The sequence below is a fragment of the Balaenoptera ricei genome, chromosome 12, assembly GCF_028023285.1.
Source record: "Balaenoptera ricei isolate mBalRic1 chromosome 12, mBalRic1.hap2, whole genome shotgun sequence".
NCBI classification, from domain to species: Eukaryota; Metazoa; Chordata; class Mammalia; order Artiodactyla; family Balaenopteridae; genus Balaenoptera; species Balaenoptera ricei.
In genome coordinates, this window is record NC_082650.1 from 52,045,080 (window position 1) to 52,060,746 (window position 15,667).

The following is a 15,667-nucleotide window of genomic DNA, read 5'->3' on the forward strand; positions in this document are numbered from 1 at the left end:
GGAGGGAGACACAAGAGGGAGGGGATATGGGGATGTATGTATATGTATAGCTGATTCACTTTGTTATACAGCAGAAACTAACACACCATTGTAAAGCAATTATACTCCAATAAAGATGTTAAAAAAAACACAAAAAACTCTAAAGCAGTCCTCATATAAAGAGAAATTATAACCAGCTGAGAAAACAATGAAATTTTCTTAAGCTAACCATGATCCTTTTTTAATATATAATCTATCAAACTCTTAGCTAATCATAGAAAGGAATGGACTTTTTCTCCCTCCCACTACCCGTCTATTAAAGTGAATCAGATATAATCATGCTTGTGTCAAAAGTTCAAAAGGGAAAATGGAGGTAAAATGAGCTGCATTGGCATTCTTCCCTCAACATTGTACCTGTAAGCTTGATATGTTGTTTCAGAGATTAACTTTATAGACTTCCGTACCCATAAGTATGAAAATTCTTAGGGAACTCTATTCACAAGCTTGATCTTAACATATTGAATAAAGAGAGCAGCTAATCCCTTTTGTAAAGTAATTTGAGAGGAGGGAATTCAAAATGTAAAGTCTCACCTGCAGAAAACACTCAATTCTGTAAAGGCCTTTCTATCTTTAGACACTTACAAAGACTTAATATTTTAATGCGGAAGGGTGAACTTGGTTAAAAAGCCAATGGGTGAAATTAGAGAGAAATAATCCAGTGCTTTCTTTCTGGGAATTATCATCCTGCTCTCCAGGGGACCTAATTTTATTCCCTGTGGGGAGTGAGAATACCCCTCTGTACAGCAAGCCAGCATCTCTAAATATAAGCTTGACTTTTAGTATAATAAGAGTCTTGTTAGGTGCAATTTTGCTCTTAGTCATTAATACAATGAACAAATGTTGTGGTTACCTGGGAAAGAAAATTCAAGTGCTTTTAAACCTCTTGTGAGATTTGGTTTCATGCTTGAATCCTATACAGTGTTATGCCCAATAGCATCTGTAGAAGATTCCAAGCTATAAGGTATACTACATAGAGAAGTTAATACACGTTGGAAAAAATTGAAACCACTGCAAAATGGGTTTATGGTCCTGAATAAAAAGCTTTACTTCTGCTGAATGACACTTACTAGTGGCATTAAGTTTAACAAATGATTGGAATTTTCTTAGGGGTGAATTTTACATGATGATGATGTCCCTGTAAGAAGCCAGTCTTTCCTTCGGGTGACACTTTTTCTTTTCAGCTTTAAAACAGTTTGTCATTCTACAAGTGTAAAGACTGAATAAAGGACAAAATATAATCTGAGAGTATATAGTATTAAATAGCATTTTCAGTATGGTATGGCATTAATTGTGTTAGGTCATTTCTGTCCCTACCAACTTTGTGATATTATGTGCATTTTAAAATCTATTCTTGATTATAAAATTGTAGTGGTATACAGCTTCTGCTAATAGCCCTCAATCGTAAACCATTTTAAATTGTATTTGGTAGTATATTTTCTCTTTAGGATCAGTAAAAGATAATAGAAATCTTTCTTATTACTTTAAGTTTAGAATTTGACAGAAGTAGTCATTGCGTTCTTTCTTGTAAAAATAGTCTTCCATTCCGATGTAACCTCAAGGTACTGGGCATTATGTTTTCAGTTCCTAAACTTGCCCTCAGCCTGTAAGCTCTGGATAGATGGACCTTATGTGTATGACTCCTAATTTCCTATTGGTGGTAAGAGTGCATTGCACTCTTTCCCTGCTGTTTTCTCGCATTTTTAAGAAGACTATTAAGAATAATTCTGCATTCTTTTCTTTCACTATGAAACATCTAATTTAGTCATAATAACAAAATATTTTGTATTTCATTTCAAAGTAGTTAAGGTCTGTTTCCCCTATGAGCATTGTATACTAAACTGTATAGCAATCAGAGCTAGCTTCATCTCACTCCTGACATTTTTACAGCTTACTGAAATAGAAAAACTGACCTATATTTATGTAACTGACCTCAGGCAGAATGACATCCAAAAGCATATGTACAAATGTGCATTTTTAAACGTTGTATTCTGGGCTTCCCTGGTGGCGCAGTGGTTGAGAATCTGCCTGCCAAGGCAGGGGACATGGGTTCGAGCCCTGGTCTGGGAAGCTCCCACATGCCGCGGAGCAACTAGGCCCGTGAGCCACAACTACTGAGCCTGCGCGTCTGGAGCCTGTGCTCCGCAACGAGAGGCCGCGATAGTGAGAGGCCCTCGCACCGCGATGAAGAGTAGCGCCTGCTTGCCGCAACTACATAAAGCCCTCACACAGAAACGAAGACCCAACACAGCCAAAAATAAATATAAAAAATAAATAAATAAATAAAAGTTGTATTCTAGTATAAATAAAATACGTTTTTAACAGCCATGTAAAAAATGTACTTTTTTACATTTAAAGGTAAAATGTCATCTTAATAACTTTATGATTTTCTTATATTAACATAACTAGGCTTGCCATATTATCAATTTGACAAACAGGTCCTCCCCCAACCCCCCACTTTTTTTAAGTCCCTGTAACATGCTTCAATTTAGGAGTGATTTTCTGTTTGTTTCAGACAAATCTGCCTATTTTCAAGCTGAAGGAATCTACCGTTAGAAGAAGATACAGTGACTTTGAATGGCTGAGAAGTGAATTAGAAAGAGAGAGCAAGGTAAGAATTATTTGTGATGTGACTTTAAAACAAAACATTCCAAATTTTAATGTTTAAGACTTCTCAGGAGAATTATCTTGAATAAAGTGAGTAAAAGCAAACATTTTTTTTTTTTCAAATAGTTCACTTTCATTTTACTTTATAGGAGATGGGGGAAATGTGCAGTTTTTCCTTAGAACTCTTCCTTCTCATGTCTACTTCAGTGGCCCAGTTGAGGCCTTTGCTGACTCACACTTAGATAACTCTTCTTAGAACTTTCTTGCTATTGCTTCCTTCCTTTCCGTGATCTTCCTGTCCCACCTTCTTCTCCTCCCCTTGCTAAGTTTCTCTTCTTTAGTACATCTCCTATATCAGTGTATTTCCAATTTTTTTTTTTACTGACTCCATACTTTTTTTTTATCATCACACATTTACATATAACAGAAGTTTCATAAACCAGTACTTACCTTACTCTGTGTGACAGGTGCTGATATTCCTCAGATTAGCTTTTTAAATGATGGCCATGATCTACTGTCGGGTTGCTACCTGCAGTTTTAGAACACTGTCATATATCCTGATAATAATTGTCTTCTCTTAGAAGAAATTTGGTGGCTTTGGCTGCAAAATAGAGAGAACAAGGTCTCATTCTAACGTCTCTTATTTCAGCCCTACATCAGAATGACATATATGGCATGGAGTCATGAAAAGTACACTCAGAATGACGAAAAGTTATCTTGTGACTGGAGTGTAGTAGGATAAGAAGTGGGTATGGTAGGAGCCCTGAAGTAGGTTAAGGCTAACTTATTCTCGCTTCTGAAGCGTACTAAGGTAGAAGAGGAAGGAAAACGCCCTTAACCAGAAAAATATGGCTGGATACAAGAACAACATATACAAATCATAGCATTCCATCAAAAATGGAAAAACAGTTTTACTCAAAAGAATATCCAAGTATAAAATACTTACAAGTAAAACTGGAAATATAAGACCCATGTAAAGAAAACTTTAAAACTTCATTGAGGGCTTCCCTGGTGGCACAGTGGTTGAGAGTCTGCCTGCCAATGCAGGGGACACGGGTTCGAGCCCTGGTCTGGGAAGATCCCACATGCCGCGGAGCAACCAGGCCCGTGAGCCGCAATTACTGAGCCTGCGCATCTGGAGCCTGTGCTCCACAGCAAGAGAGGCCCGCGCACCGCGATGAAGAGTGGCCCCCGCTTGCCGCAACTAGAGAAAGCCCTCGCACAGAAACGAAGACCCAGCACAGCCAAAAATTTAAAAAAAAAAAACAACAAAAAAAATCCCGTTAAAACATGCTTGTTTAAAACTTCATTGAAAGATCAAAAGAAGACCTTAATAAACAGAAATATTACATTCCTGGTTTGGAATATTCACTTTTGAAGATTCATTTACTCTATAAACATTTGAGAGCTCATTCTGTGTGTTCTGTCAGTTGCAGATAGAGCTGTGAACAAATGAAGGGTCCCTACTTTTATGGTACTTTATTGGGTAAGTTGCGGTAGTGGTGAAGGGAGACCAGAAAAAGATAGTAAGATATATAATATGTCAGATGGTAATATGCTCTAAAAAACAAAATTAAACTAAGGGAAATAGGGAGTGCCAGGAGATCTACTGTCATATAGGATAGTCAAGAGAAGGCCTCTCTTAGAGGTGGCATTTTAGCAGTAGACCTGACAGGAATAAGGCAGTATCTCCTAACTTATTTATAAATTTGTAAAATTCTAATACAAATCTTAGTGGAGTTCATTATAAACCTGCAGATTCATATAGAGCTTTAGAATCAGAGAAAGCTCAAGAATAGCCAAAAATTATTTTTACCAATAATTTAGCACCTGCAGACATCAGAGCATATGTTAAGACTATAGTAATTAAAACAATGTAGTATTGCTTTAGGGTGGACAAATAGATTAGCAGAATGTCAGAGAATTTAGAAGCTGACCACGTGTTTACTGGAAACTTAGTTCATAACAAAAATAACATTGTCAATTTGTGCAGAAAGGAATTTGTATTCAGTAAATGGGGTTGCAACATTTGGCTATTTGGGAATAAAGATTTATAACTCACTGTCTATAAATTACAGATGGTTTGAAGATCTAAGTGTACAAAACAAGTTAGGAAAGTTTTGGGTAACAAAGAAGAAATTTTTTATGACCATAGGGAGAAGTGTCTTTTTTTTCCCCACCTTTATTGAGATAGAATTGACAAATAACATTAAGTTATATAACACAATGATTTGATATATGTATATATTGTGAAATGATTACCATAATAAAATTAGTTAATACATCTATCACTTCACATAGGGGTTTTTGTTTGTTTTGTTTTGTTGTTAGTGGTGGTAACATTCAATATCTGTTTCTCTTAGCAACTTTTTTTTTTTTTTAATATTTTACTTTTTTTTTTTTTGTAATTCTTTATTTTATTTATTTTTATTTTTGGCTGTGTTGGGTCTTTGTTTCCGTGCGAGGGCTTTCTCCAGTTGTGGCAAGCGGGGGCCACTCTTCATCGCGGTGCGCGGGTCTCTCATTATCGCGGCCTCTCTTGTTGCGGAGCACAAGCCAGACGCGCAGGCTCAGTAGTTGTGGCTCACAGGCCTAGTTGCTCCGCGGCATGTGGGATCTTCCCAGACCAGGGCTCGAACCCATGTCCCCTGCCTTGGCAGGCAGATTCTCAACCACTGCGCCGCTAGGGAAGCCCTCTCTTAGCAACTTTTAAGAGTACAATACAATCCTGTTAACCATAGTTACCATGCTATACATTAGCTCCCCAGAACCTACTCATCTTTTAACTGAAAGGTTGTACCATTTGACCAATATCTCCCCATTTCCCCCACCCTCAGCCCATCTACTACTCTCTGTTTCTGTGAGTTCAGCTCTTATAAATTCCACATATAAGTGAGATCATACAATGTTTGTCTTTTTCTGTTTGATTATGGGAAGAGTGTCTTGATAGACTTTTGGCTTTGCTTAACATAGCACCTGGCACACTGGAGTGTTTAATACGCATTTCATGAATGTATACATCACTTTTTTTTATGACAGCTTTATTGACATAATTCACATGCCATACAGTTCACCAATTTAAAGTGTACAATTCAGTGGTTCTTACTATATTCACAAAGTTGTGCAACCATTACTATAGTCAGTTTTAGAACATTGTAATCACTCCGTAAGAGAGACCCCATACCCGTTAGTAATCACTACCAATTTCTCCTCACCCAGCCCTAAACAACCACTAATCTTCTTTCTCTATGGATTTGCCTGTTCTGGGCATTTCATATAAATAGAAGCATAGAATATGTAGTCGTTTGTGTCTGGCTTCTTTCACTGGCTTCTTTCACTGAGCGTGTTTTCTAGGTTCATCCTATTGTATTTTTAATCACTACTTCATTTGTTTTTATTTCCCCAAAATATTCTTTTGTATGGATAAACCACATTTTATTTATCCATTTATCATTGGCAGACATTTGGGTCATTCCTGCTTTTTGACTATTGAGAATAATGCTGCTGCGGGACTTCCCTGGTGGTCCAGTGGTTAAGACTCTATGCTCCCAATGCAGGGGGCCCGGGTCAGGGAACTAGGTCCCGCAAACCGCAACTAAGACCCACGCAGTCAAATAAATAAATAAATAAATATTTTAAAAATAATAATAATGCTGCTGTGAACATTCATGTACAGGTTTTTGTATGGACATACGTGTTTGTATCTCTTGGGTATATACCTAAGAATGGATTTACAGCCATATGATAACTCTGTTTAACCTTTTGAGGAACTTCCAGACTTTTTTTCCAGAACAGGTATACCATTTTTACATTTCCACCAACAATGTATAAAGGTTCCATGTTTTTCCACATCCTCACCAACATTTAATATTATCTGATTTCTTTATTATAGCTTTCTTAGCGTGTGTGAAGTGGTATCTCGTGGTTTTCATTTTCCTGATGGCTAATGATGTTGATAATCTTTTCATGTACTTATCAGCCATTTATATATCTTCTGTGGAGAAATTTTTTTTCAGCTCCTTTGCCCATTTAATTGAGTTTCTTTTATTATTGAGTTGTATATAGAATATACTAAAAAAAAAAAAAAAAAAACAACTCTTACAAGTCCCTTATCAGATTTACAGTTTGCAAAAATCTTCTCCCATTCTGTGGATTGTTTTCACTTGATGTTGTCCTTTGACGCACAGTACTTCACTTTTAACATTAGACCAGATAATTATTTGGGGCATTTAACCTGTGTGAAAGTTGTACTTAACATTAGTATTGCTAAGAACAATTAATCAAGTTGTTTTATTTATATATTAGTACTTTTAATTAAGATCTGTTATACTAGACTATAAAGTAGATGACATTTATTGTATTTACTGGTCATTATGGTTAAATCTTTTAGCTTTTTTTATTTCAGTATGCTTTCACTATATTATGCTGGCCAGATATCCTTCTGTCCACTTCTTGCCCCACATACACACACGTATCATCAGACTCATTACTTTTAAATTGGTGTAAGAATTCTAAGTAGATCTTTTCAGACTGCTTAAGCAAAAATAATTTGATGTTGAAGATCTTTGGGATCTTAGCTGGACAAACCACTCATGATTTTTGTAGGTGATTAATCCTGTTGCCTACAACCTCACCATCCATTTCAATGAGTATTTTGAGTATTAGTAAGAACGTATCTCTACGGATGATAATACATAGTAATCTTTATCTTAAATTTCATGCTAAATTCTACCCTGAATTAATGGTGGTCATTTCTGTAACACACTGGTTCTATATTCCTTTTTTTATAATAGCTTTATACATACAGATGTTTTTCCCTGCCCATCATATAAACTATTCTACTGGAGCTCAGCTAGTGGTCATGATCCCTGTTTTTTAATTGTAAGTTCCCTGCAGGTTTTAACTCTTCAACTTGACAAATGCTAATATAGGGGAGAGATTTAAGAATGTTAAAGCAAACTGACGAAGACAAATCTTTAGATGTCTTAATCATTGGGTATCTGGGGAGAGTAGATCTAGGAAGGAATTACAAGGTTTATGTTGGGCATTGGTTTTGTGTTTCTTTTTTGCTCTTTGTTTTTTGCTGATCTGTAAGAAGTTGTATGATCTTTCCCTTTTTTACCTTGTTGATTTATTGTTTTAGGATAGAAACTCTGCATCAAGGGTTTTAGGTTTTACCTCTTAGAATATGTATAATTTTATTACTGGTGTTTACTATTTATATTTCTCCTTGTTTAACTTGTTTGCCCACACCTTTTCTCTGTTTTAACATAAGGATTCACCTAAGTGGTTAGTCATTTAACAGATATTTGAGCTTCTGTTGTATGCCCAGCTTTTCTTAAAATAACCATAAAAAGCCTGAGACGAGGGTCCTTGATTTGAAAGCATTAAGAGGATAGACTGGTGGTTCTCCACCAGGGGCAGTTTTGTTCCCCAGGAGACATTTGACAGTGTCTCGAGACCATTGTTATTGTCACAACTGTGGGGTGCCTACTGGCGGTGTCTAGTGGGTAGAGGCCTGGGATGCTGTTGAATAGGTATTCTACGGTGTACAAGAAACCCCTCCCCCCAGTACATTATCTAGTTCAAAATGTTAATAGTGCCATGGTTGAGAAATCCTGAGATAGAGAACCCAACTAACCTGTGAAATAAATAGCTAGGTGCTATTTAATTCAAACAAATATTTGAGCTCCAGATAATTCCCAGAAGAGGGAGATCAGTCATAAGTTGTCCCTAGAGGAAAGTTAGGCTTTGACAGGGAAAATTTGGGATGTTCCTCTAGTGTGGGAAGGAAGAAATGACAGGTCTTTGGGGAAAGATAGGATAATGGGTTTGGGAGAAAGTTGACGTGCTTCTTAGCCTAGGAAATGGAAGAGTGGCAACAAGTAGAGTTGATTATTTTGTCATCACCTCAAACACAGGTAGGAAAGAGTATATGCAGATGGTATGAGGTGGAAGAAATTTACCACAGAATTCTTACCTGCCCATGCCAGAAAGAACATTGTTAGTATTTTACTTCTTCATTTAATCGAGAGTTGAGTTTGATCTCTTCAGTTACCATTGTAATAAAGCATTGTCTTCCCCAAGTGACATCAAAACTGAGGGGCATGGTAGCCTTTATTTCAGTATTGATTATTCTCTTTGTATACTTGTGCTTTGATAAGTCCAGGAAAAATGAAAATTAAGCTGTGGGCCCTGCCATTGAGGAGCTTTGGTTTGATGGACTATTCTGGCATTTTGGTTATCTTGCCTCCAAAACATTGAATCATTTTTCAGTGTATTTTTATTGATTCCCTTTTACTGTATATTTAAACTAGTTTAACAGTGGGATGGTTCTCATAGTGAAGATATCCTTTGTCTTCATGTTATGCTCTATAAATTTTCCCAACTCAGCCAGCATGTTCAAGAACTTTCTTTCCTTATCTTGTTTTAGGTTGTAGTTCCCCCACTCCCTGGGAAAGCATTTTTGCGTCAGCTTCCTTTTAGAGGAGATGATGGAATATTTGATGACAATTTTATTGAAGAAAGGAAGCAAGGGCTGGAGCAGTTTATAAACAAGTAAGTGCTTTCTGTTCCTCAAGGTCTAAGAGTAAATAGTGTTCTGAGATGTCTTTAGGTGACTGCTGTTTATTAATTTAGATATCAGACTAAACTGGTGCTTTTTCTTTTTGGTCATTTCCTAACTTTTTGTATCATTTAAACAAAGTGAAAATATATAACAAGTTGAATATCATGATAAATATTAACACACTTGAGTGAGTGATACGAGTATCTTTGTGTTGACCTAAGTTTTGTATTTGTTTTTCTTGGTTAATTTATGCAAATTACATTTAAAATTACAGCATTTAAAAAATAGTTTTACTTATGATTCTTTCTGATTTAAGGTATGTTCTAGCATGAACAGTAAAACTTACAATACACTTGCAATCATTTTGTTTGATTGCAGATGGAAGTATCATCAGCATGTCTTGTGTAAAGGTGCACATTTAAAATTTTTGTGGCAAAATATATTCTTTTGAAAATGTAAGGAGACTGTATCATTTATCTTTTACTTTAGAAACTTAATAAACTCAAACTCTAGCTTTTAATTTTATTCCTATTTGCAATATAGCCTCTTTTTTTTTTGGCTACACTGTGCAGGATCTTAGTTCCCCGACCAGGGATTGAACCTGGGCCCTCAGCAGTGAAAGTGCAGAGTCCTAATCACTGGACTGCCAGGAATTCTCTAAATATAGCCATTATTTAAAAGCCAAAATGATAGGAAGAGTTATGCCTGGAAAGGGCTCACTATAATTGTGCATTTGGCCTTAAGTTTGACCAAATAAAGTCAAATTCTAGAGAATATGGTTGTGTGAGCTTATTTATTAGCAATACTTTAATTTTTATCTAGTAATTTGAAGATCTGTGAGTGGTAAACAGAGGGAAAGTTATACAAAGCCCTTAACTTTTAGTTATCTGAGAGCACACAACCTTCATTGTCTTCTTATGAACATACTTTCTTTTTGGAGAAGTCAGTGCTAGCTTGGATGTTTTTAAATTCTGAAATAAAGTCTGGTTGCCCAGTCTGATCTTGTGTTTAGTCTGATGGAAACCTTTAAAAGCAAGCAAAAAACAAAACCAAAAAAACCTGAACATTTGTGCCTATTTCTTAGTATTTTGGGGCTTTTATTGAACTTCAGTGTATTTCTAACTATAATCCTATATCTTTTCCTTCTTTAAAATGGATTCTTAGAATCAATGACATTGTTTCACTTTAAACACTAAAATTCATTTAGGTTTCTTACGAATATACCAACTAATATGTAAAGAAGTTAATTGGGTACATACGCCAGAGGCAGTGCAAAACTAGTGATTAAATGTTTTCTAAATTACCCTCATGAACTGAAGGAAAGAAAATATACTGTTAGTTGATAGACCATAGCTTTATGGGCAGTCCAGAATAACACTTACTATTACTAAATTGTTCATGCTTCCTAACCTTAAAATGTGTATGTTTGGTCCCCCTCCCCCACTTTTATAAAATACTGTACTGAATTTGTGTCTTTTATTCCTAGGGTCGCTGGTCATCCTCTGGCACAGAATGAACGTTGTCTTCATATGTTTTTACAGGATGAAATTATAGATAAAAGCTATACTCCATCTAAAATAAGACATGCCTGAAATTTGGCAAGAAGGGGCAAGAAAAACTTTCCGTGACTATTAATGATTCATATGCACCAGTGAAGAAGTTCTAACTAACTTTAGCATGCTGCACAAAAACTGGTATAATATGCCTTCAGTATACTAACACTCATAATGCTCAGTTTTGTTCTGTTTTGTTTTGGCAGTTTACAAGAAGTTAATTTGCTTTCGTGAAAAAAATCCCTCATTCCAGCCTTTCTATATAAATAGTTCTTTCTTGCTGTTTTAATGTGGTACACGCTCTAGCTTCACAAACCTGTTACTCTAGGATAACTTGCAGTGTCCTAACTAAAGTTACTCATTTGGTCTTACCTGCAGTTTTTGTGTCATGTTTGCTTCTTGAATCTGATTAATAGAATTTTTCTCTTATCCCCTTTTTAATATGTGGTGTCACCTGACCTAATTTATGTGTGGAAACACTACACATTGGTTTCCAGTACCCTACACGTAAGATATACACACTTGTGTGCAGAAAGTATCTCCCTTCAGGCTTGTAATCCCCTTCACATGGAAGATCAATGAGGGAAATCTTTATATTCTGTATAAAAACAAAATCAAATTTATATACTAAAATCATTTGTCTAAAAATTTAAGTTGTTTTCAAATAAAAATAAAAATGCATTTCTGATATGCACTGATAGTGTTGCTTCTGGCTTTTCTTTTCTCCCTTCAGAAGACTTTCCTACTTAACTCACTTGTTGAGAGGGATTATTTACTAATTATATACTTCTCATTCCTGTAACTCCATTCCTCTTTAAGCAGTGGTGATATCAAATATGCTACTACCCTTTGAATGGGGCTATTTTCTTTTACACAACAACAAAAGTGATGTACTAGGAAAAGCATTCCTTAAAGCTTACTGAGTTGTTATGAAGCACTTTGTGTATTTGGAAAATGCTCTATAATCCCAAGTTATTCTTTTCAAAAGGCCTTTTAAGATAAGTCAGTAGCGTGCCCCCTATTTTTCTGAAGAATTTTTTCCCTAGCTCATCTGAGTGACTTGTTTAAACAAACTTAGCAAGGGTGTAATAACCGTTTTCTTAGTCAGCAGATTCATGCTTTCTCTTTAGTTTGGTTTAGGATAGGGGCACGCTTTCTCCTCTTTAACCAAGGGAGAAGGGCAGTGTTCTAGCTGACTTGTATTATTGATAAGAAACCAGCAAATGCATGACTCCCTGCTGCCTAACTTGTGTTGCGGCCAGACCTTTACAGCCAGGATGTGGTCTCCAATTTGAATCTGCACAACATCTGGTGGTTTGGGGACCCGTTGTGACCTAGAGTTAAACTCCAAGGTAAGGAAAGTTTGCCCTTGCACTCCAGAAATGTCTCATGTAGAGACAGGTCACTCCATTTGAGAGGAAATCAGCTTAGGCCTTGACCAAACTAGGATGTCCCCCAAGCAGATGGATATCATAGGAAGAAGTCAGAGCTGCTCTGTAGTATCTTTTGTTGCTTAAATATGTCACAGTTCCATAAAAGTACAGAGCTAAACAACTGTGAATTGTGTCTCAGTGAGCTAGAGCAGTCAAATCAAAGGTGGTCAGTTTTTGGTATGCAGAACAGAGTAATGGTAGTTCTGCTAAACTCAATAATTCCTCTAAAGCATACATGATTTTGCCTCCCGGGGAACATCTGGCAATGTCGCCAGACTTTTTTTTTTTTTTTTTTTTTTACTTTTGACTGTGTTGGGTCTCTGTTGCTGCACGCAGGCTTCCTCTAGTCGTGACGAACGGGGGCTACTCTTCGTTGCGGTGCGCGGGCTTCTCACTGCAGTGGCTCCTCTTGTGGAGCACGGGCTCTGGGTGTGCGGGCTTCAGTAATTGTGGCACGCGGGCTCAGTAGTTGTGGGTCGTGGGCTCTAGAGCGCAGGCTCAGTAGTTGTGGCACACGGGCTCAGTTGCTCCGTGGCATGTGGGATCTTCCTGGACCAGGGATCGAACCCGTGTCCCCTGCATTGGCAGGCGGATTCTTAACCACTGCACCAGCAGAGAAGCCCCTCGCAAGACATTTTTGGTTATCACAACTGGGGGATGCTACTGGAATCTAGTGGGTAGAAGGTTAAAGATGCTGCTAAACTGCCTACACTGTACCCGGGACCACCTCCCACAACAGAAAAATGTCAACAGTGCCAAGGTTTCTGCTCACTGTGGAATTCTTTTGCTTTTGATCATTTACAGACAAGGGAATAGTGTGGCTTAGGATGGGTTGTACTGGCCTGCTTACTTTTAGTCTTTACAATTTCCTAAGGGCAGGCCTGCTTTTAGAAACTTGAAGGTTTCAAGTTAGATGAAAGGTTGTTTATTCTAGGTAACATGTTTTTACCTAATGTAGGAGGGTACTTCTCAGTGTTGTCTCTTAGAGAACTGAAACCATGGTCTGTATTAAAACGACACCTTTAACCCTGTGAAATAAAAATGCAGGCACTGTTAACTCTAATGATATAGGAGGAAGTTCCAGAAGCCCTTAAGAGTCTTCCTAAAAGAATAGAAGTTAAACTGGCAGTGAGTTATGCAGCAAGAGTCTCAGGCTCCGGGTCCTCTCAGTAAGTTATCACCTTGTCCCAACTCCTGCAAGACGTAAAGGGTCAACAGCAGTGGTGCCTTTAGTAATCTATAGTTGTTGAGGACCAAATGTAAAATCCACAGAACAGCAGTGCCTGAGACATGTAAAGAATTAATGATGGCTATCCAATGGCAGTGGGAATCACAGATGTGGCAGTAGCAGCAGCAAATAGTACCACTAAGCCCATGGCAGTTCCTGGATAGGTTTATCTGGTATTTGGTTTCCTGCTCGGTGGTTCTGCCGTCATGACCCTCAGTAGTCATGATGACCTCTGGGCTGGACATGAGGGAGCATCTCCTTTTTATTACATCCTGCATCTTTTTAACTCAGCCCTCTTGTTAAGGGCCACTGCTGTTGCTTCAGCTTGCTTTGCCTGTTTTGGGTGAATATAGCCAATGAAAGGAGGAGGCTGCTGGCCTCTAAGCCTTTACAGATAAAATTTGTTTGAGGTATGGATGAACAGGGAGCTTAGCACACTGCCTGGTTTATAGGTTAACTGCTCCGTAAGTGCTAGCTGTGATTATTACAATATGAAAGTGTTTGGACTGGGAAACAAGTTAGAAACTGTTTTAGGAGGATGGAGTATGTTTTCCTATTTAGTTCCTTTGTGATCTCTGTCACAGAACTTCCCTATGAAGTAAATAATATTATCCTTTACAGATGAGAAGACTGGAGGCTCTGCAAGCTTAAGTAATATGCCCGAGGTTACCCAGGATGTGACGGCTCTGGATTTAGACTGGAAGGATGTCTGCCTCTAAAAGCCATGCCTTGGTTCACTTCCTTCTTGTGGACCAGGGCTGTGACTTGGCACCTACCCAGCCCTTACTTAATGCTCAGTAAATTTATTGATTGAATGAAAGGGTGAATTTCCAGTAACGTTTCCAATGTCCTCTAGGCTGAGCATGAGTGAATGAATGAATTGATTTTGTTTTGTTTTTTAGTTTGATTTTAAGTGTGGGTATAAAAAGCACTTTGGGGCATGGAGAGCTAGCTGATCAGAAGTATCTTATTTTCCTAAACTTAGCTGTGCACCACAATTACTGTCTAAGACTGAGTCCAGGATTTTTTTTTTTTTAAGCTTCCCAGGTAATTCTGAAACAGCCAAGTTTGGGCACTTAGCTAGGAGGCCCTTTGATTTCCTGGTATTTGGTTAGATTTGATCTTAACCTGGCTACTTAAGTCATTACAAAAAGAAATCAGGAAATTGAGAAAAAGTCAGGACTTATCAGATCTTGAGAAATTACTTTTGTAAATCTTGATTTACAGTTAATTAAGTTTGCCTTATTCCAACTTTGCTAAGAAAATAGGACCTTGAGACTGGGAAAAGTCATTTAAAAGCACAAAAGGAAGTTTAGAGGATGCTGGGTTAACGCCTCACCACAGATGCTTTTTACTGTTAGAATGAGTGCCGTAAATGGAAGTGACCCAGTAAAATCAAACAGCAACACTAAGCATTGTATATGAGCAAAGTGTTAACATAGACCAGAGGTTAACAAAGGCCCTTTTCTCAAGAAACTCAGTCTTGTTAGGACACTGGCATGAAAAGACTCACATAGTACAGACAGGAGACATGGCAAATGTGAGGATGGAAGAGACACAAGAGTTCAAGTGGAGGGAGGGGAAAGGCCATTCCAAATAAAATAAATCGGACTTGAGTTTCAGCCCCAACGTGTAAAAAACTTGAAAGTTGGCACCCTTGTCTTAAAACAAGGAAAAGCTGGACAAACTGAAAATCAATGACTTTTCTTAGACCCACCCATCAGTGAATTGAGGTTGCAGAGCAAATCACCACCCCCAAATCTGGAGAGAGGCTTATCTAGCCAGACTCAGTCAAAACCTGTTTACCCGGAGCAGGAACTGCTAGAGCCATAAACTGGTAAGGAACACACATACGGTAATACTGATACTGAATTGCTGGGGGTTGAGTGTGCTCTAGCACAAGAGTGACTCCTGGAGACCACAGTCTTAGAGGGGCCCCCACATGTACCTGGGCTTTACCTCCAGGAACCCCACAAGATTCCCACGGTGAAGATCAAGAAAGATCCCCTATGTCTCTGGCAGGGAGAGGAGATGAATAATCAGTGTGAAATACCAGAACCTTCTTTATTACAAAGGCTTACTCTCCAGGATAAGACTTCCAGAGCCTTATCCCTGATGGGGGAAGGGCATGCTTCCCACACCAGCCCCTCTAGCCTTCCTATCTCACCTAAAGGAAAAATAAAACACAGTCAACAGGGGTCAAGACTTCAGGGAAATGCTGCAGCCAGAGAAGGGAGGAAGG

General features: G+C 37.9%; 1 protein-coding gene across 1 annotated transcript in view; it reads left to right on the forward strand.

Moving 5' to 3' along the window:
* SNX3 (sorting nexin 3) overlaps positions 1–11,462 on the forward strand; it is a 44,374-nt gene extending 32,912 nt beyond the window's left edge. Inside the window, exons 2-4 of the mRNA XM_059941469.1 lie at positions 2,552–2,647; positions 9,077–9,201; positions 10,698–11,462. Coding sequence (XP_059797452.1) covers positions 2,552–2,647; positions 9,077–9,201; positions 10,698–10,803 — 327 coding nt within the window. The 3' untranslated portion in view covers positions 10,804–11,462. The remainder of the gene's footprint in view (positions 1–2,551; positions 2,648–9,076; positions 9,202–10,697) is intronic.
* The last annotated feature ends 4,205 nt before the right edge of the window (positions 11,463–15,667 follow it).